Here is a 23,849-nt window from a genome sequence, read left to right on the forward strand (position 1 = left end):
ATGTGCGTATTAATTGTTATGCGTTTACTTTTCTACACTTGGCTAGAGGTATTAGGGGGGATTGAGATCTCATACATGTTTACCCCCGCCGCATTTTTGCGCCTGTTCCAAGTCAGGAGCCTCTGGCCTTTGTTAGTCTTGTATTATTTTAATTCAGTTTCTTGTGTACAATTTGGAAATTAGTATGGCGTTCATTATCACTGAACTAGTATATATTTGTTTAGGGGCCAGCTGAAGGACGGCTCCGGGTGCGGGAATTTCTTGTTACATTGAAGACCTGTTGGTGACCTTCTGCAAAATGTTCTGCTGTTGTTTTTTCTATGGTCGGGTTGTTGTCTCTTTGACACATTCCCCATTTCCATTCTCAATTTTATGCATAAGAATAAAATCTCAGATTTTTTTAGCTGTGTGTTATTAAAAAAAAGTTAAAAATATCATTGCATCATAAATTTGAAATAACAATATACAATAACAAATTCAATCACATAGCTTCAAAAACAAAAATGTTTGCTTTTGAAATAATAGTCAAGATATTTAAATTGCATATGTGTAAACAAAATAGTCATTATAATTTGGCTTCCGCTTACCTATTGCCAGCAAAATAAAATGTTATTTATGAGGTCATCTATTTTTCAAGTGTAGGCAATAAATTCACTATATTGCTTTTGATACATTGTACGTAAGTAAGTAAAACTTTATTTGGATTCGGCATATTGACAAACAATACAAACATAAGCTCTAATGAGCTTTTCACCGAATATAAAAACATATGCAATAACAAATAAAACAAGGCATGCAGCATGCAATAAATAATAAAAAGCAGTACCAAAAATTAACTCTAAGCAAATAGCATATACATGTATCTTGCAAAATACCAAAACATATATATGAAGCACTAAAATTTTTTTAAATTTTCTGTTCAAAATTATTTTTTAAATAATTTATGATTTATAAAGTAAAAATTTCAAATCTTTCAAATCTTAAAAATTAAAAACCAAAAATTTCAGTTGCAAAGCAAGCTGTTAATGCAGCATAAAAAGCATAAATATTGTAACACATTAGTTATCTACAGGCAGAGCAAAAACATTCTGTGCCACTCTAGGACTGAACAAGACTCTTAAAATGTGAGAAGCTGTTAACAGTCCTGAAGTGGTCTGGTAAGCTATTCCATAAAGAAGCAGCAGCAAAACTAAAAGATTTTTTTCCATATGAGGTAGTTCTTACCTGTGGTATATCCAAAATATTACTGTATCTAAAAGAATATTTAGTTTGTTTAGTTTTGAGTAAATTTTGTAAACATACAGGAGCCAAATTATTTAAAATTTTATAAGTCTCAAGTGCCATTGTCCTGATGCGTCTTACTTGTAGGGTTGGAACCTTTGCGTTCTCAAGAAGAGTTTCAGAGGATGATAAGTAGTCGTCATATACAAATCTTAATGCTCTCTCTTGTATTTTTTCAATTTTTTTAGAATTTTTCTCTGTACAAAAATGCCAAGCCAAAGGGCAAAAATTAAAATTACTCAAAATAAAAGTATGAAAAATTGTAAGTTTATTTCTTGAGAACATTCAGCTGTTGTGATGCCTTTCTACACAAGTTACTTATATGTGCATCAAATTTTAGTTGGTAATCAATATCAATTCCAAGTAACTTTACTGTTTCTTCACATGATAAAATATTTTGCTGAATTTGTATAGATGGATTTTTTGCAAAGGTTCTTTTCCCTACAGCAATAACTTGAAATTTATCAGGATTTGCCTGCATCTTATTTTCTTTAAACCAATCAATAAGCACTTGAGACTCAGATTCTAATATGGATATGAGATGGTCATAATCCGGACTACTAAAAGACAGAGTATTGTCGTCCGCATAATTATATAATGTACTATGTTTAACAAAATAAAAAATATCATTTATGAAGATATTAAATAAAAGGGGCCCCAATATAGAACCTTGGGGTACCCCTTTTTGGATGTCAGCCCAGCTACTCAGAACACCGTTTACTTTAATTTGCTGTTTTCTATCAGAAAGATATGATTTTAATAAAGATACTGAATGTGGAGAAACACCATATGCTAGTAATTTATCTAGTAAAATTTCATGAGGTAAGCAGTCAAAATCTTTTGATAAATCCATAAGAACTGCAGCTATATATAAGTTTTTGTCTAAAGCTTTACGCCAGTCTTCCAGTAATCTGAGCAACGTAGTCTGACATCCATGTCCTCTACGGAAAGCACATAGATAAGGGTTAAAAATCGGGAATCAAAGAAATCGTATAACTGTTTTTCAAATATCTTTTCGTAAAATTTTGAAAAAATAGGTAACACACTGACTGGTCTGTAATTTGATTTCAATAGTGGGTCGCTCTTTTTATGTAAGGGTGTAACTTAATTGGGCTTCTTTAAGTTTGTCTGGAAATATGCCCGTGTCCACAGTCAAATTTATAAGACTGGTCAGCTGAGGTGCAACGACAGATTTACTTGCTTTAACTATTTTTGCTGGTATCCCATCTGCTTCGGTTGCTTTTTTGACATTAACTTTATTTATGATTTTTTCCACTTTTTCTCATGTCACCTTTTGAAATTTAAAATTTGCATCTGTTTTCAAGTGATTTTGTTCATGTATGGCATTTATGCTATGATTTTTTAATGGATCATATATAACATCATTTCCTATTTTCTCAGCAACAGTAGCAAAAAAATTATTAAAAATATCTGATACATCTTTTGAATTATAATCTCTTATAATCTCTTATAGCAGTAAGTTGTTGTGCGCTGATGTAAGAGGTCTTTGTTGTAGTATAGATATATCGTATTTTGTTCTATTTGACAACAATCTGTTTGGAACCTAAACCACCGACCATTACGGCGGCAAGTTTAAAATTAAAGATGGCGACCTGAAATTGCATGGAAACAAATGCTAACTTGTTCGACAGCGACTATTTTAGATAATTTATCAATTACCATTAATTTCCTTCACTGAGAGTTTTTCACCAATTCGTTAGATTATATCTGATTCCATTGAGATAAATCAGGATCGAACTTCAATAAAGTAAGAAAAAGTCAAAAATAAAACCATGTAAACAAACACTCTCACTTTTCTACTATACTACATTACTTATTTTCGAATTGTTTTGATTTACTTAGGATCTGTTAGTGATGCAAGAGTTCTGAGATTATCTTCATCAGTTTACAATTCTGGTTTTATATTGGTCTAATACTAGCTGGAATTTGATACCAGACAGTAAAAGTCTGTATCTGGTCTGTTCAATCCACATTCATACCCTACACATTCACACACATAACATCGTGTCATGTTTCGTATCATCAATATTTCATCGGTTTTGATTGCACACACGTATATTGTGACATGTTTTTTCGGTTTCTATATTTGGAACAACATCCAAACTACAACTTGACAATTTTAAAACATATTCAAAATAATTTTAAAAGAAGTTAGAAAAAAATTAATAAAAAATTAATAAAACTGACCTGTTTCAGCCTTTTTATTTAATGTCATAAATATGCATTACTAGAATAGTTATTGAGAAAAAGTCTTAAGGGTTACATGAAGGAATTATAGTTATCTCGTACCATACACCTTATCGCTAATCCCGGCTGGAATCCGGGTCCGTCTGCACCCTATCATGTTTGCCCCTTTCACTTTCGCACCCTACACGTTCGCGCCCAATTTTTATTGGTTTTGTGTTTATGTGAAAGGGGTCTCTTCCGGTATAAGTAATTAATAACTAGAAGACTTTCTAAGGTTCGGATACTTTATTACCAGAGAATAAAAACTCTGAAATAACAAAATTATAAAAATTAATGATAGTTCATGTAACATATAGAATATATTATACACCTTTTATATCACAGACAATTTTAATACATGTATACATGTAGTTCAAACGATTCCTAATATAATAGCTTTACTATAAACAGTAGATACACATTTACTAAGGAATGTTCATTCATTCAATGGTGTAGTGAAATGTACATCACATGTCACATGTACTTTAACAAACCGGTTTCTGTGACCGACATTTAAATATAACGGTAACCCGTTTCATTGCGTTTACAACCAAATAGAATTAAATGTATCTTAAAATTACTTCTCACAAGTACATGAAAGTTTACAATTAAACTTAATAAATACTACCACTGATTTGCTAAAAACGCACAAATCGCCAATGGAAATAATCCATGACTAACTATCATTTCTATAGTATAAAATGATACAAAAACTACAGATTATGCGCTTACCACTTGTGGAGCGAGTTCTCCAGTAAATAAGGAACTTGGCACAAAGTAAATAATCTACATCAGAGTCCTGAAAACTAAAATACAATAATAAGAACGGACTTTTCGTAATTATATAAAATACTAATCACATGACAATTGTACTCAATTCGTCCATATAACATGTATAAAAATAGCATTACACAATATGCAACTCGAATATTCTTTTCACAATATACTGTAACTTATCATACATGCCGCCATTTTCTACATGCAGTATTCGTAAAATACTGTTATTATAATAATAATAATAATAATCATTATTTCAAGAGGGTATGCTCAATTAGTACAAACACTATTCTCCCTTGAGGCCCTCACACTCCACTCACAATGCAATTCACACAATTTCTTCATAACAAAGAAAAACATAAGAAAACATAAATCAAAGTTGATACATAGTCATTTAAATATTTCCTGGATTTTCAAGTAAAAACTTAAAGCAGTTTGTTTTAAAAGTATTTATGTTTGACATGTGTCTTAGTGCTTCTGGTAGTTTATTCCATAAAGTTGGGCCAGAATATGAAAAAGATCTTCTAAATGTGTTTGTTCTTGCCTTTGGTATATTAAGTAATTGGGTAGTATTTGATCTAAGTTGCATTCCATTTTTATTTGTAACATAGGAGATTTTGTTAGACAAATATTCTGGGACAGATCCATATAAACATTTATGAACATATAAGGCCTTGTGGTAAATCACACGATCAGTAAATCGAAGCCATGATAACTTTTTAAACATTGTATTAGATGGGGTATCATAAGGAAGTTCAAGAATAATTCTAGCTGCTCGTTTTTGAAGTTTATCTAATCTATTTGTATTTTGGTCACTGGTGTTTCCCCAAATTGTACAACAGTAATCCAAAATAGGGAGAATATAACCATTAAAGTATAACTTTCGTGTTTCTAGGGGTAGGGATTTCTTTATCCTAGACAAAAGATTTAGCCTTGTATTGATTTTTGTGCACAAATTATCAATTTGGGCTGTCCACTCAAGATTTTCATCAATAAAAACCCCAAGAAGCTTTTCACAATTAACATCTCTAATGTGTGTGTTACCGACACTCAAATTAAGAACATGGTCTGTTTTTGCTAGTTTCTGTCGAGAACCAATAACCATAGATGTAGTTTTTGTTGGATTTATATACATCTTATTTCCCTTGCACCATTCTTCAATTCTTTCTAAATCATTTGTTATGCTGTCCTGGATGGTATTGAGACTACGACCTGTGCAGTGAATGGTAGTATCATCTGCATAGAGGTCTGCTTGAGATGAGGTTATATGAAGGGGCAAATCATTAATGAACAATAAAAATAAAAGGGGGCCTAATATGGAGCCCTGAGGTACTCCAGTTTTTATTTCTAGTGCCCTTGACTTAATTGTCCCATTTTCCACTTGTTGGAATCTATGAGATAGATATGATTTAAACCAGTTACATGATAAATTTGAAATTTTGTAGCACTGCAGTTTTTGAAGAAGGATAACGTGATCTACCAGATCAAATGCTTTTTTAAAATCTAGGAAGATAATACCTATAATTTCTCCATCATCAATTGCTTTCAACCACTGATCAATAAGTTTTAGTAAAGCAGTATGACAAGAGTGGTGGCTTCTAAATCCAGACTGACTTGCATGAAGGAGCTTATATTTTAATAGGTATCGGTATAGGTGTTTGCAGACATGCTTTTCAAAAATCTTTGACATAGTAGGCAAAATAGATATTGGTCTATAGTTGTCGACAGTATCTTTAGGACCCTTTTTATGGCTTGGCATGACACGGGCATTTTTAAGCTCAGAAGGAAATATACCAGCAGTGATACTCCTATTTATAATATAAGCTATTGATGGTGAAATAACTTCTGATGATAATTTAAGTATGCGAGGACTTATCTGATCAATGCCTGTAGCTTTTGCAACATTTAAATTGCTAAGGCAGTCCTTAACTTCTGCAACTGTTATCAAGGGGATGTAAAACCAAGTATCTTGAGGTACTTTTGCTGCTACCTCCTCATAAATCTTGTTACTATCAAATTTGTATGATTGAGATGTTGATAGGCTATCTTTTGGGACAATATTTATAAAATGTTTGTTAAAAGCATCTACTATATGCTGAGTTTCTGTGATAACACCATTGTGTGTCTTAAGTTGGGATGGAAAAGGAGAACTTTTTGTTTGGTTGAGCCCCTTGACATATTTCCATAATTCTTTTGGATTTTTAGCCTGTTCAATGGATGTTTTATAAAATTTGTTTTTTGCATCATCTATAAGTGATTTGCTTTTGTTCCTCCAGAACCTGTATCTGTCTAAATCATGCTTTTTATGGTAATAATCCCTGTTTTGTCTGGCAGTTAATATTTCAGGGGTTAACCATTCTGGCCTTTGAACATTTTTGACTCGCTTTGTTTTTATTGGAGCATGCTTATTTAGAGCATTATGGAAAAGAGAATACCAGATATCTAAAGCTTTGTCTGTGTCATGTTCTTCTATCACATTATTAAAAGGTTTACATTGAAGTTCCTTTATAAAATTCTCTTCATTAAACTTTTTAAAACACCTATAAGTTATGATCTTGTGGCTAGAATCAGGTATTTCTTTAACATTTGTTTTTCTTGTAAGGCACACTGGGTAATGGTCACTTAATGCCAAATAAGGTACATATGTTTCAAATATATTATCGGACTTATTTGTATAGATATGGTCAATGATCTTTTTACTTTTATCTGTTACTCTTGTTGGATTATCAATAAGTTGTGTAAGACCATAGCACTGTATCATATGGGACCATTTGTTGTTACTACATCCTTGAGCATAGTCAATATTCATATCACCCATAATAATAATTTCTAAATCTAAGCTTGATGCTTTACTTATTTCTTATTTCTATCTTATTACGATATCTCTAAACATTACATAATTACGCTATGATCAGCGGCAAATATTACATTACTTTATAAAAATATGACCTAGCTTCTTTACCAAAAATACGCTCATTCAAATCTTTCATTCCGATGTTATAAACATGCAATCTGAAGAGAATTTACTCGAAAATAGGAAAGTTAACCAAATCTATTAATTCGTGTCAAAATGTTAATAAAGAAGAAAGTGCAACTTACTAGTCATGTCTGGAAAACTATAAAGCTGAATATAGTAAATATACAATCTGTAAATATGGTAAACTTGATAAACAAACTGGACAACTTTCGCTCAACAGTGTCCAGGTAAAATCTACCCAAGGTGCACAAAGGAAAACTCAACTTAACCGCCAATAACTAAGAACCAATCAAAACAAGAGTTCAGTTTCAACCCCCATGAATATGTATGAGTAACATTACTCAATACGTAAATTATATACTAAATCAAGTCATAAAGGATAAATGTCCTTTAGTAAAAATACTTTGCAAGAGTGAAATAATTAAACTAAAGACTCAATAAGAATTTGATAAGTAGATTTTTAATATAAATCAATGATTTCAAAAGTGCAAATTTTTTTTTTATTTTTATTTTTATTATTTATCATGTTTATAACTTCCAATTTACAACATAATATACACAAATATAATAGCAATATATAATATATAAATCTATAGATATTATCTAATCAATACATCTTTCTATTAGGAAGCAATTTTATTTTTTTTTTAAATATAAGATAAAGAGTAAAGCAGTTTGAACGCCGTAGAGAGAGATAGAAAGAGAAAGAGAGTGAGAGAGAATATAGTGTGGTGAGTTTTCGATATAATTCATCTAGAAATTGAATTCTATTTTAGTATAGTAAATACAGCATTTTCATTTATAACATGTATATACATTTTTGTACTTAAATAAGCATGCTAAGTAATATATCAAAAGCATTCCATTCTCTGAGAAACTGATGTTCACATTTGTTTTTCATAGCAATATTTTTGTCCATTGCATACACATATTTTATCTTTTCTTTTACTGAGTTTATTGTCAGTTTTTTTTTAAAACATCTGGAATTATAAATATATTGCTTTATGGTAAGAAAAAGAGTATTTTCTGCATTGCCTTTTGATATTTTTGCAGTGTTACCAAACAAAAAAACTTCTTTTGTAAAAAGTACACTAATTCCATTGGTTAGAAACCAATTTTCAATCTGTTCTAATAATAATTGTGTATGTTCACATTCCCAAAATAAATGTTCTAATGTTTCAATTTCTCTATTACAAAATGTACAATTTGGATTATCATAAATCTTAATTTTATGAAGAAAGTTGTTTGTAGCTAAGATTCGATGATTGGATCTAAACTGTAGCCACTGTAACTTAGTATTATTTATGACAACAAATGGCAGTTTATAAATTTTTTTCCAATGATTTTGATCAAAGCCAAAAATTTCAGTCCATCTTAACTGACTAGTGGGAACACTTCCATTTTTATTCAAAACAATATACATATCTTTAGATCCTTTTGAACTTTTAACAAGTCTTTTAATAGCAGATGGAATTAAAGGTAGTTCTAATTTGTGATTTTTTCCCACAAATGATTTTGATGCTTGATGTATAGCAGATATAATACTATTATATCTCATGAAATTCACATTTATCTGATACATTTCTTCTATCTTTTGATGAGAGAAAAAGGTCCCATCTTCATTTACAATATCATTTATAAATCTTATACCATTTCCAAACCAATCTTTATAAAAAATAGGTTTATTTGCTACCTTTATATTATTGTTAAGCCAGATTGGACTAGCAAGAAAGCATTCCCAACTGTCATATTCATCTTTTTCTCTAAGAAGTTGCCATGCTTTCAGAACATCTTGCCAAAATTTATTTTTGATATGTTGCTGTAATTTTTGGATATAAACACTTCCACAACCATAAAATTTTTCAAGTTCTACATGAACATTTGACAAAAAAACATTCTGCCATTTGTTGTCTGTTTTAAATAATCTCCTTATCCATGTACACTTCAGTGCTAAAATAAATGCACTAAGATTTATCATTTTGAGTCCACCATCTTCAATATCATTTTGTAAAACATCTCTCTTAATTCTATCAATTGGTGAACTCCATATAAAATTGTACATAAGTTGAATAACATTTTTTAATATATCATCACTTGGATTTGGTAAGGATATAAACAAATGATTTAAAATAGGCAATATCAATGTCTTTACTACAGTAATTCTACCAATAACAGTAAGATTTCGTTTTGACCATTGTCTTATTACACATTTAATTTGTACAATTTTTTCATCATAATTAATTTTTACAATTCTATCAAGATTAACATCAAAGCTTATACCTAGTACCTTAAAAAATGTCTCTCCCCATGTAAGGTTTCTATTTTGGCATAATACCTCATTACTATACTTTTTATTTCCTATCCAAATAACTTGTGTTTTAGAAAAATTGATATTTAAACCAGATATATTTCCAAACCAATCTAATTCATTTAACAAATGTTTAATGCTTCATTCAAAGATTCTTCTTTACCATCTAAAATGTGCAAATTACATAACTTATGAAGCATCAAAAATCACTCTGCTACATTTATAATAACTTTGTAATCAAGTTTTGACAAGTATATTCCTATAAGTATATTTGTTGTCATTGTTCTAAATTAAAGTGAGACAACGTGTTTTTTTGTGTTGAATAAATCATAATTTTGTTTTGGTTAAGTGTATTGCTATAATTTTTTGTGTCATTGTTTCAGATCATAGGGGCCAAACTGTTAAAATCTTTTGTGTTTTTCATTTAAATTCTTTAATGTTTTTACTCATACCAAGCTAAATACATGCAGTATTTACATCAAATCAATTACAAACAACAATCTTGATTTTCTAATTATTCAACTGGAATTTTATTTAAAATTGGGGGGTGCGAACGGACCTTGGGTGCGAACGTGCGAGGTGCGAAGATGTAGGGTGCGAACATGTAGGGTGCGAAAGTGTATCGGGGGCCAACGAACTTGATACCTCCCGGCTGACTCGGCCGCTTGAACTTTTGACGCATACAACAATCACTTTTCCATTGTGGCGTCAGATATTTTGTTTTAGGACGTCAAAATTTTACGGGAACCTGTGTGATATCCATATAATTCTTCAAAAATGCAAAACAAAATCTATGATAAGAAAGGATATAAGAGATTGCCTGATATAATTTTTTATTTTTCATGTGCATAAAGCCAATTTTCTTGTTACTGGTCAGGTAGCTCAAATTATGCATTAAGTTATATTCAGCCTTTACCTCAGTTTCAGAGTTTTTAAATAGAGGTATAAGAAGATTTGGTATGAGTGCCAATGAAACAACTCTCCATCCAAATCACAATTTATGAAAGTATTTAGTAAACAATTATAGGTCAAGGTACAGCCTTCAACTTAGAGCCTTGGCTCACACCAAACAAGCTATAAAGAGCCCCAAAATTACAAGTGTAAAACCAATGAAACAGGAAAACCAACGGTCTAATCAATATAAAAAAATGAGACATGAGAAACATGTATAAATTACATAAACAAATGACAACTACTGTACATCAGATTCCTGACTTAGGACTGCTGCAAACATTTGCAGCAGGATTAAACATTTGAATGTTACAAAACCTTCTCCCTTTTACTGAGACAATATTATAACATCACAACATAGAAAAACACACGATAAAATATGAATTGGAAGGCTTAACTCAATAAACATGATAAAAAAAGAAGATTAACACACTATGAACGAATAGATTTGAGATGTGATACCTGAATGCATTAACAAAGTTAATAAAGTTATTAGGGATAAATATTTAAGGTCAAAGTAAATAAACAAGTTTAAACAAAGCTATGGTAAGATATCACTGTGAAATATATAAAAATTTATACAAAATCCTCACTTTTGAAAAAATTCTACAATTCTAAATACCTATTTTTTTTATGTGTTTCAGTTTTGTTACCATGGAGACAGCTTCTTGTGTTAAGCATGTCATAATGGCTGCCAACCAATATAAAAACAGTAAAACAGATGGCAACTTGGTATATCTACAGAGGCAGCTAGAGGTAAATATGACAAGGAAATGGTATGATATCAATGAGACAACTGTCCACCCATCATTATCATCTCAAACTCATTTTCCTGTACAACAGTACAATTATTTTTATTAGGTCTGTACCTCAAATTTCAATAGTTCTTCCATTAATGCATAAACCCTTTAAAACCCTCTTTGTACTTAATACGAATTTAGGTCGTCTTAATTACAGTAAATTACTTGGTATAAATGAAATATTTTATCCTTTAAGAGATTTGTATATATGTTGAATTGTTGAAATTTGATGAAACATTGTAATTTTTTTATCCATACTTATTTATTTTTTCAGGATAGACATTGAAAAACTCACAATTTTGGTAGGAATTAATGATATATTTTTGTTCTTTTCAAGATGAATAATTAAATGATATTTTCATTTTTTACTTAATTTCAGATTCTGGTTGGTAGTTTATCATCAAGAACCTCAACGTTGAAGTTTTTTAACCTGAGGAATTTATTACCTGTAGAATGTTTAAATGCTGTGATAGATATTCTGAGAGAATCAAGAGATTTAAAGCCAGGTCTACTCTCCAAATGTATCTCCCTGTTCCAGCATCTAGGTACATAGACTATAGTTCAGGACTAGCATAAAAAATGAAGATGTGATTCACAACTATAGGTCACTATATGGCCTTCAACAATGGGCAAAGCCAATACTACATGGTCAGCTATGAAGAGCCCCAAAATATGTATGTAAAACATTTCAAAAGAGAAAACTAACGTCCTAAATTAAGTACAAAATACTGAATGAAAAAACACAACAACAAAAGTCAGCCACACTTTCAAATGATGTGTTATTCATTCAAGCAGCCAATATGTCACTGTAAAATACAATTGATATCAAAATTTTGCTTAATGTTTCTATTTTAATTCAGATTATTTTTCTTTGCACAATTTTCAAACAAAATATGAAGTAGTGTGCAGTGTATTGTACATTTATTTGGTTTTGAAAGGAGTTATAAGAATAGGTATGAAGTCATAAGACAACTATACACCAGAGACCAAATGATGTGGATATTAGCAACTATAGGTCACTGTACAGCTATCAATAAACAACATAGCAACTATAGGTCACTGTACAGCTGTCAATAAACGACATAGCAACTATAGGTCACTGTACAGCTGTCAATAAACGACATAGCAACTATAGGTCACTGTACAGCTATCAATAAACGACATAGCAACTATAGGTCACTGCTATAGGTCACTGTACAGCTATCAATAAACGACATAGCAACTATAGGTCACTGTACAGCTGTCAATAAACGACATAGCAACTATAGGTCACTGTACAGCTATCAATAAACGACATAGCAACTATAGGTCACTGTACAGCTGTCAATAAACGACATAGCAACTATAGGTCACTGTACAGCTGTCAATAAACGACATAGCAACTATAGGTCACTGTACAGCTGTCAATAAACGACATAGCAACTATAGGTCACTGTACAGCTATCAATAAACGACATAGCAACTATAGGTCACTGTACAGCTATCAATAAACGACATAGCAACTATAGGTCACTGTACAGCTGTCAATAAACGACATAGCAACTATAGGTCACTGTACAGCTATCAATAAACGACATAGCAACTATAGGTCACTGTACAGCTGTCAATAAACGACATAGCAACTATAGGTCACTGTACAGCTATCAATAAACAACATAGCAACTATAGGTCACTGTACAGCTGTCAATAAACGACATAGCAACTATAGGTCACTGTACAGCTATCAATAAACGACATAGCAACTATAGGTCACTGTACAGCTATCAATAAACGACATAGCAACTATAGGTCACTGTACAGCTATCAATAAACGACATAGCAACTATAGGTCACTGTACAGCTATCAATAAACGACATAGCAACTATAGGTCACTGTACAGCTGTCAATAAACGATGTGGATATTAGCAACTATAGGTCACTGTACAGCTATCAATAAACGACATAGCAACTATAGGTCACTGTACAGCTATCAATAAACGACATAGCAACTATAGGTCACTGTACAGCTATCAATAAACGACATAGCAACTATAGGTCACTGTACAGCTATCAATAAACGACATAGCAACTATAGGTCACTGTACAGCTATCAATAAACGACATAGCAACTATAGGTCACTGTACAGCTATCAATAAACGACATAGCAACTATAGGTCACTGTACAGCTGTCAATAAATGATGTGGATATTAGCAACTATAGGTCACTGTACAGCTATCAATAAATGATGTGGATATTAGCAACTATAGGTCACTGTACAGCTATCAATAAATAATGTGGATATTAGCAACTATAGGTCACTGTACAGCTGTCAATAAACGACATAGCAACTATAGGTCACTGTACAGCTATCAATAAATGATGTGGATATTAGCAACTATAGGTCACTGTACAGCTATCAATAAATGATGTGGATATTAGCAACTATAGGTCACTGTACAGCTATCAATAAATAATGTGGATATTAGCAACTATAGGTCACTGTACAGCTATCAATAAATGATGTGGATATTAGCAACTATAGGTCACTGTACAGCTATCAATAAATGATGTGGATATTAGCAACTATAGGTCACTGTACAGCTATCAATAAATAATGTGGATATTAGCAACTATAGGTCACTGTACAGCTATCAATAAATGATGTGGATATTAGCAACTATAGGTCACTGTACAGCTTTCAATAAACGACAATAAGGTGGTGAGGTCTATATTGTAATAACTTTTTACAGCCACATCATTGGGATTCTGCTAACAACCCTACCACAACTTCTTTCTATTTTAAAAGCACAAGTCAACTCTCAATCACACTTAAAATTACCTTACTCAGAAATGAGTATAAAACACAAACAATAAAAACAAGAGACAAAAGGTACAAATCTTGAGAGTACTTGCAGTTATCTCAAAGCAGTTCAAAGCACCATTTACAGATAATGAATAAAGCTTGTTCTCCAACACTAAAATATCAATCATTACACATCCTACAGATTTAGTGTAAAGGAGTCCTAAACAATTTGTGAAAAGTAAGATTTAAGTGTGATGCATAAGTTTTCATAATATATTATTTATAATTTCACAGCACAAGACAGTGAAATAAGAGAAGCCTTCCATGATTCCTTTCACCTTACACAGTGTTTAGCTACTGTCATCAAAACACATGCTGGTATACCAGGGGACCATCTCACAGTGGAGGTAAGCTCCTTTCACAAAAATATGCTGGTGTATCAGGGGACCATCTCACAGTGGAGGTAAGCAACTGTGGTAAACACACACACTGGGAAACCAGTGGACCATCTCATAGTGGGGGTAAGCTGATGTCATAAAACATGCACACTTCAATACAAGGGGACTATTTCACAGTGGGGGTAAGCTTCTGTCATCAAAACACATGTTGGTGTTCCAAAGGACCATCTCACAGTGGAGTTAAGCTAATTTAATAAAAACATACACTTCAGTACAAGGGGATCTCTCACAGTGGAGGTAAGCTCCTTTCACAAGAATATGCTGGTGTATCAGGGGACCATCTCAAATTCGAGGTAAGGGAATGTCATTAAAACATGTACTATAGTATCTGGGGACCATCTCACAGTGGATGCCAGCTACTGTCATAAACACACATACTTGAATACCAGGGGACCATCTCAAAGCTTATGTCATAAAAAACACATACTGAAGTACCACATGACTATCTTACAGTGGAGATAAGCTAAAATCATAAACACACATGCTGGAGTTTTATTGACAGGTTTATATCTTATTTTTTCGGATATTGAATGTTTTACAGAGGATAACATATGAACACAAGAAAAGTTTCCTGTTTAGTTTTTGTCGGGCAGGCGACTTTTGTCACAGAAAGCTCGATATAGCGGCTACAGCGGCTGCAGCGTTAAAACTTCTTAAAATCTTTATATTTTAAAAGGTGGAAGACTTGGATGCTTCATACTTAGTATATGAATGCCTCATGTTACTAAGTTTCCGTCAGTCACATGTCCAATGTCCTTGACCTCATTTTCATAGTTCAGTGACTACTCGAAAAAAGTTAAGATTTTTTGTAATGATAAATTCTCTCTTGTTATTAATAATAGGATAACTATATTTAGTATGTGCGTACCTTGCCAGGTCTTCATGACCACCAGACAGTTTTCACTTGACCTCACCCTCATTTCATGGATCAGTGAACAAGTTTTGGTTTTGGTGGTCAAATCCATATCTCAGATACTATAAACAATAGGTCTAGTATATTTGGTGTATGGAAGGACTGTAAGGTGTACATGTCCAACTGGCAGGTCATCTGACCTTGACCTCATTTTCATGGTTCAGTGGTTATAGTTAAGTTTTTGTGTTTTGTTCTGATTTTCTTATACTGTGTGCAATAGGTCTACTATATTTGGTGTATGGAATGATTGTAAGGTGTAAATTTCTAGCTGGCAGTTGTCATCAGACCTTGACCTCATTTTCATGGTTCAGTTGTCAAAGTTAAGTTTTTGAGGGTTGTTGTTGCAGAAAGCTTGACATAGGGATAGTGATCCGGTGGCGGTGTTAGCTAACTTCTTAAAAGCTTTATATTATAGAAAGTGGAAGACCTGGATGCTTCCTACTTTGTATAGGGATGCCTCATGTTACTAAGATTCCGTCAGTCACATGTCCAATGTCCTTGACCTCATTTTCATGGTTCAGTGACAACTTGAAAAAAGTTAAGATTTTTTTGTAATGTTAAATTCTCTCTTATTTTAAGTAATGTGATAACTATATTTGGTTTGTGTGTACCTTGCAAGGTCTTTGTGCCCATCAGACAGTTCCCACTTGACCTCGACCTCATTTCATGGATCAGTGAACAAGGTTAAGTTTTGGTGGTCAAGTCCATATCTCAGATACTATACGCAATAGGTCTAGTATATTGGGTGTATGGAAGGACTGTAAGGTGTACATGTCCAACTGGCAGGTGTCATCTGACATTTGTGTTTTGGTCTGTTTTTTCTTAAAATATAAGCAATAGGTCAACTATGTTTGTTGTATTGAAGAATTGTTAGCTGAACATGCCTGCCTGGCATGGTTCATCTGACCTTGACCTCATTTTCATAGTTCATTGGTCAATGTTTAGTTTTCTTGATTAATGTTAAGTTTATGTGACAGTTGTAATAAAGCTTTATATTTAGGACTATCAACATAATGTCAATGATTAGTAAAGAAGGCTCTTGTATTAATACCTTAATATTTTAAATTTCCTGTTTAGTTTTATTGACGGGTTAAAAGGTTTATATCTTATTTTTCAGATATTGAATGTTTTACAGAGGATAACATATGGACACAAGATAAATTTCCAGGACAGTTATGTTGAAGATTTGTTACATTTTGTTTTGAAAAATATGTAAGTTAGGTAGAAAATAGATTTGTAATGGCAAGAAATAAGATCAAATGTACGATCATATACTATAAAATTGAGAATGGAAATGGGGAATGTGTCAAAGAGACAACAACCTGACCATAGAACAGACAACAGCAGAAGGTCACCAACCTGTCTTCAATGGAGCGAGAAATTCCTGCACCCCAAGGCGTCCTTAAGCTGGCACCTAAACAAATATACTAGTTCAGTGATAATGAACGCCATACTAAACTCTAAATTGTACACTAAACATGTTTGTGAGATCTCAACCCTCCCCTATACCTCTAGCCAATGTAGAAAAGTAAATGCATAACAATACACAGCTTTAAAATTGTATATATGTAGGGGCAACAAATTATATGAAAAATTTTGGCAGTCTTTATTTTGACTGATTCTTTAATACTTTAAATATTTTGGCTGAAACTGAAATGGTTGCAGTTAAAAAGTTGACAAACAAGTGTCTATTGTTATGGTTAAATAATTGTTTTTACCTGCATGACATCTTATTTATTGATTATATTTTGATACAATAGAATACTGGTACTTTGATGACTGTCACATGTATACAAACTTCTTGGTTCTTTTTCTTTCTTTTTTTTTTCTTCTTCAATAAAATATATCTATTGAAATATTTACATTACTGAATTCTTGGTTTCTTTTATTGCCTATTTGTACATCTGCTTATTTGTGCCACTAGGATTGATTTTCTATAATTAATTGTGAATTTAAAGGAAGGAATACACAATGGATGTAGTGTCTAAAAGGAAGTTCACTACTTACAAAAAAGTAAGAAATAAACAACAACAAAAATGTTAAAAATTGAATAATTTCTCAATTCGTTTTATCCCAAGAATTAGCTACTGAATTTGATTCAAACAAAAATGAATACCTGAGAAGGTTTTAAGAAAAGTCTTCCTCATGTTTGTTCAGTTTATTTATTTGAGAACAAAATTAATTGTGTCACAGAATTTTAGTACCTGTTTTTAGGTTGCTTTGCATAGAATTCATTGACATTTCATTCAGAAAAAACTCATTTACAGTATTTATATAGTTGTATTTTGGGTTTCCAGACATACAAGTATTCCTTTGTTTTTATTTCCAGAACTAACCCCATTACAGTATTTATATAGTTGTATTTTGGGTTTCCAGACATACAAGTATTCCTTTGTTTTTATTTCCAGAACTAACCCCATTACAGTATTTATATAGTTGTATTTTGGGTTTCCAGACATACAAGTATTCCTTTGTTTTTATTTCCAGAACTAACCCCATTACAGTATTTATATAGTTGTATTTTGGGTTTCCAGACATACAAGTATTCCTTTGTTTTTGTTTTCCAGAACTAACCCTATTACAGAATTTACGCTTCCATGTCTCGGATTACTGGTCAATCTTTGTAGAGATAACTTTGCCACACAGTCTTATATTAAAAATATGGTAAGTAGCACTCAATTCATTTCTTATATATATATATATATTTCCACTGACTGTTTAAAACATCTAGTTTCAAGATTTATTTTAATATGAAATTCTTCACAGCTTTGAGTAAAATCTGATTAAAAATACAAACATAATGTATTTCAGGTGGTCTGCAACATCAGGATTCTTTAGGATAGTTCTAATCATACTCCAATGTCTTGAGCTTTCTATGAATGAGTCACCTGAGGTCAATCAGAGGAAATGTATGTCAGGTGGTCTGCAACATCAGGATTCTTTAGGATAGTTCTAATCATACTCCAATGTCTTGAGCTTTCTATGATAAGTCACCTGAGGTCAATCAGAGGAAATGTATGTCAGGTGGTCTGCAACATCAGGATTCTTTAGGATAGTTCTAATCATACTCCAATGTCTTGAGCTTTCTATGATAAGTCACCTGAGGTCAATTAGAGGAAATGTATGTCAGGTGGTCTGCAACATCAGGATTCTTTAGGATAGTTCTAATCATACTCCAATGTCTTGAGCTTTCTATGAATGAGTCACCTGAGGTCAATCAGAGGAAATGTATGTCAGGTGGTCTGCAACATCAGGATTCTTTAGGATTGTTCTAATCATACTCCAATGTCTTGAGCTTTCTATGATAAGTCACCTGAGGTCAATCAGAGGAAATGTATGTCAGGTGGTCTGCAACATCAGGATTCTTTAGGATAGTTCTAATCATACTCCAATGTCTTGAGCTTTCTATGATAAGTCACCTGAGGTCAATCAGAGGAAATGAATTTTGCTGGTGGTAAAATACTTAGAATAGAGGGCCTACCTGTTATAAAATCTAGATAAATTCATTTCCCCAGGGATTGTTTTGTAATTTATACGATATTAAATCATTGTTACTGTGTACTTTCATTTTAGGAAGGATCAAGGAATTTGTACAAGACGTTGATGTCATATTTAGACGACCAGAACTTAACGATGATGATCTTTACATTGTCATGTATATCATATTTATGTTTACACCAAGACATAGGACAAAATGTAAGTATTCTTTAAATGTAGTCAGATAATGTGACTGATCACAAGCATCAAAATGTTCATAGTAAAGATTTAAATTGCAAATTGATTAACTTCAACTTGCTTAATTAATACATAATCTTTTTTTATTAGGACCCAACATACTTTGAATATGAAAACATAGTAAAATTGATTTTCTGACAAGACAAAGTTTATTATTAAAGAGAAACATATCTCTGTTTTGAAATTGAAATGGTTGTATGTAAGAATAACTTACATTTGTTTGTTTTGTAGCTGTTTAATCCAAAGAATGTAAAGTGGACATTCCAGTTGATGTTTATTTGTTTGTTTTGTAGCTGTTTAATCCAAAGAATGTAAAGTGGACATTCCAGTTGATGTTTATTTGTTTGTTTTGTAGCTGTTTAATCCAAAGAATGTAAAGTGGACATTCCAGTTGATGTTTATTTGTTTGTTTTGTAGCTGTTTAATCCAAAGAATGTAAAGTGGACATTCCAGTTGATGTTTGTTTGTTTGTTTTGTAGCTGTTTAATCCAAAGAATGTAAAGTGGACATTCCAGTTGATGTTTATTTGTTTGTTTTGTAGCTGTTTAATCCAAAGAATGTAAAGTGGACATTCCAGTTGATGTTTATTTGTTTGTTTTGTAGCTGTTTAATCCAAAGAATGTAAAGTGGACATTCCAGTTGATGTTTGTTTGTTTGTTTTGTAGCTGTTTAATCCAAAGAATGTAAAGTGGACATTCCAGTTGATGTTTATTTGTTTGTTTTGTAGCTGTTTAATCCAAAGAATGTAAAGTGGACATTCCAGTTGATGTTTGTTTGTTTGTTTTGTAGCTGTTTAATCCAAAGAATGTAAAGTGGACATTCCAGTTGATGTTTGTTTGTTTGTTTTGTAGCTGTTTAATCCAAAGAATGTAAAGTGGACATTCCAGTTGATGTTTGTTTGTTTGTTTTGTAGCTGTTTAATCCAAAGAATGTAAAGTGGACATTCCAGTTGATGTTTATTTGTTTGTTTTGTAGCTGTTTAATCCAAAGAATGTAAAGTGGACATTCCAGTTGATGTTTGTTTGTTTGTTTTGTAGCTGTTTAATCCAAAGAATGTAAAGTGGACATTCCAGTTGATGTTTGTTTGTTTGTTTTGTAGCTGTTTAATCCAAAGAATGTAAAGTGGACATTCCAGTTGATGTTTGTTTGTTTGTTTTGTAGCTGTTTAATCCAAAGAATGTAAAGTGGACATTCCAGTTGATGTTTGTTTGTTTGTTTTGTAGCTGTTTAATCCAAAGAATGTAAAGTGGACATTCCAGTTGATGTTTGTTTGTTTGTTTTGTAGCTGTTTAATCCAAAGAATGTAAAGTGGACATTCCAGTTGATGTTTGTTTGTTTGTTTTGTAGCTGTTTAATCCAAAGAATGTAAAGTGGACATTCCAGTTGATGTTTGTTTGTTTGTTTTGTAGCTGTTTAATCCAAAGAATGTAAAGTGGACATTCCAGTTGATGTTTGTTTGTTTGTTTTGTAGCTGTTTAATCCAAAGAATGTAAAGTGGACATTCCAGTTGATGTTTGTTTGTTTGTTTTGTAGCTGTTTAATCCAAAGAATGTAAAGTGGACATTCCAGTTGATGTTTGTTTGTTTGTTTTGTAGCTGTTTAATCCAAAGAATGTAAAGTGGACATTCCAGTTGATGTTTAACATTGTATTAAACGGAGACACAGGGACAACCAGACAGTATGCTGTTGATCTGTTTGCAGATTTACTCAAAAATCAAAATATTCAGCAGTCACTTGTAGAGTAAGTACTCCTTACTCATCGATAAACATACTGCAATACAGCCAATTTTTTTTTGGAGTTTATTGCGAACTTGTACTGTCACATTTATTGCACCTATACTTATGTATTTCTTATTCTGATTAAAAAAATATGGTATTTATTTGTTCTGAGATGAAAAGAGAACAGGTCAGCTATAACTTTCTGGGAAATTATAATCATAGGAGATAAGGAGTACAGTCTGATAGATATAAGAAGATGTGGTATGAGTGCCAATGAGACAACTCTTCATCCAAGCCACAATGTGCAAAAGTAAACCAGTAGGTCAAATTATGGTCTTTAACACAGAGCCTTGGCTCACACTGAACAGCAAGCTATAAAGAGCCTCAAAAACGACTGGTGTAAAACCATTCAAACTGGAAAAACCAACAGTCTATAATCTATATAAAAAAAGAGAAACTCTTATGAACCACATCAACAAATGACAACTACTGAACATCAGGTTCCTGACTAATTAGGACAGATGCAAACAAATGTTTTAAACAGGTTTTAAACGTTTTAATAGGTACCAACCTTCACCTTTACCTGAAACAATAGTGTAACATCACAACATAGAAAGACACACTATTAAATATCAATTGAAACATGTATAAAGCAGCAACTCATGGGTATCAAAAGAGACTGCCGAAGAGATGGTGACATATTAAAAGCAGTTCCTACATTGCTTTTGGCTTGGATAGCAACAAATTGTTATAGAGTTTTAAATCAGTTGAATTATCTAAATTGCCTGGAGAGAAATAAATGATAAAAGATTCCAGTGCTAAAAATTTGAAGAAAACACTCCAAATATGTAAATATAATATGAATAATTTTATGATTTCTTCAGATTTGAGAAATTGAGTTCTAGCATAGAAAAGGTGCTTAATTTGGTAGCTACCAGTACTGCAGAGTCAGTGGTAAAGGTAAGATCAATATATATATAAAATAATTAAATCTTTTGAAATCAAAATTGTTTATTGTTTTTCATTCTAAATACATGAGAAAACTGTTGGAACCTTAGACAATGACTTCTGTAATGTTCTATTTCTATTAAAAGTCAGCCAACATTAATTATTTTTTCGATAAATTTTAGATTTTTGAACTTCTGCTGTCCCTGTCTGCTGTAGAAGGCATTAGACCTATAATATGTCGTTGTATATTATCAACATGTTCTGTACAACAAAGAGATCACTACGCTGAATTAGCCCAGACACCTGTCTCTCAAATCAAAGAACCACTGTTTGCTGTTGTACACTGGGCATCACAACCAGCCGAGTCACATGATCAGGCGTCATTATATGCTATCGACTTTCTGGCAGAATTTTATGAGGTATGTCTTCTACTGTAAAGCAATTAATTTCCATAAACAATTTATTGTGACTTTCAGAAGTAGACAGTTTATATGTTATTAACACTTATAAGTTACACATGACAGAGACTATTTTATTTATTACTGTTATTTAATTTAGAAGTTATTGTGAATAATGCTACTAGATCAGCATCGCAATAATAAAAACTTGCATTCTAATATCTATTATGTATATCTGTATACAGATTTACCTGAAATCGTAAAGATTCATCTTTCATTAGAGCTCTGCCTTTAGGCGGGTCGCCCTATAGTGATCAGTCTGTCCGTCCGTCCGTCCGTCCGTTCGTCCGTCCGTAACACTTTAACTTTGTGTCCGCTCTATATCTAGAGAACCATTATGATTTCATACTTTATACTTTACATGTTTATTAACCACCACCAGAGGGCGTGTCATGATGTATGTACAACTTCCTAGGTCAAAGGTCAAGGTAAAAAAACTTTGGTTTCAGTTGACAACCCTGTGTCCTGTGGTGAAGATCGTGTCTGCTCTATATCTTGAGAACCATTATGATTTCAAAGTTTATACTTGACATGTATATGAACCAACACCAGAGGGTGTGTCATAATTTATGAACGACTGCCTAGGGCAAAGTTCAAGGTCAAAAACTTTGGTTTCAGTTGACAAATCCATGTCCTATGGTAAAGATCGTGTCCGCTCTATATCTTGAGAACCGTTATCATTTCAAAGTTTATACTTGACATGTTTATAAACCAACACCAAAGGGTGTGTCCTAATTTATTTACAACTTCCTAGGTCAAAGGTCAAGGTCAAAAACTTTGATTTCAGTTGACAAACCCATGTCCTATGGTAAAGATACAATTTTTTAATGCACATTATTCACAGCGGGGACCACAGAGATGGCTCCCATCTCAATGATATCTAGTTAACCCTAACACTGATACCAATCAACATTTGTCTTTCTGATCAACAGTGTGCTACTGCAATGCAACTGACATTATCCAGATGCTTGATTTCTGGATTGATTACATATTTGTTATATTTGAAGGACATGTTTTTCAACAAACTATTGGCATTCCCATGTGAACCAACTGTGCCCCTCTTCCTTTGTCCATAATTGTGATACATTAAATACTTTACACATTGCAATGTTTAGTTTTCCTTCCCACTGATATATTAAAGCAATCTTTACCCTTCAGTGCTTACAAGCACTTTGATTTTTTTATGAAATTACTTGCTCAGATACAAATATACAAATACACGTAAGCGGCCTCAAGCTTATCCAAGGAGAATTTTGAGCTCTTACCAAATCTACGAAATAATCGTAAATACAAGACTTCGAACGACTGTTTTTCGACAGAACAAACCTATGAAAGTGTAGTGACGTGCATATACTATTTAATTAGTTAAATTGAACTTGTAATTCATACAAAAATACGTTGAAAAAGAAACCATCCAGTAAATTCAATATGGCTACTGCAGGTAAACCACAAAATGACAGTGATGTTAGCCATAACACGAATTCATCCAAAA

The 23,849-nt window shown here is 32.3% G+C and overlaps 1 protein-coding gene and 1 long non-coding RNA gene across 2 annotated transcripts in view; one reads left to right on the plus strand and one right to left on the minus strand.

Moving 5' to 3' along the window:
* The first annotated feature begins 2,861 nt into the window (after positions 1-2,861).
* LOC143048747 (protein CIP2A homolog) overlaps positions 2,862-23,849 on the plus strand; it is a 41,454-nt gene continuing 20,466 nt past the window's right edge. The window contains exons 1-10 of the mRNA XM_076222616.1: positions 2,862-3,049; positions 11,186-11,297; positions 11,721-11,886; positions 14,421-14,533; positions 16,615-16,709; positions 18,065-18,161; positions 19,071-19,193; positions 20,828-20,973; positions 21,836-21,911; positions 22,082-22,318. Of these exons, the coding sequence (XP_076078731.1) occupies positions 11,196-11,297; positions 11,721-11,886; positions 14,421-14,533; positions 16,615-16,709; positions 18,065-18,161; positions 19,071-19,193; positions 20,828-20,973; positions 21,836-21,911; positions 22,082-22,318 (1,155 nt within the window). The 5' untranslated portion in view covers positions 2,862-3,049; positions 11,186-11,195. The remainder of the gene's footprint in view (positions 3,050-11,185; positions 11,298-11,720; positions 11,887-14,420; positions 14,534-16,614; positions 16,710-18,064; positions 18,162-19,070; positions 19,194-20,827; positions 20,974-21,835; positions 21,912-22,081; positions 22,319-23,849) is intronic.
* Positions 3,756-7,748, minus strand: LOC143049458 (uncharacterized). The gene is made up of 3 exons (XR_012970254.1): positions 7,405-7,748; positions 4,261-4,327; positions 3,756-3,796 (listed from the first exon to the last, which is right to left on the minus strand). It is a non-coding gene; the product is annotated as an uncharacterized LOC143049458 (long non-coding RNA).

Source organism: Mytilus galloprovincialis, chromosome 10 (genome assembly GCF_965363235.1).
Source record: "Mytilus galloprovincialis chromosome 10, xbMytGall1.hap1.1, whole genome shotgun sequence".
NCBI classification, from domain to species: domain Eukaryota; kingdom Metazoa; phylum Mollusca; class Bivalvia; order Mytilida; family Mytilidae; genus Mytilus; species Mytilus galloprovincialis.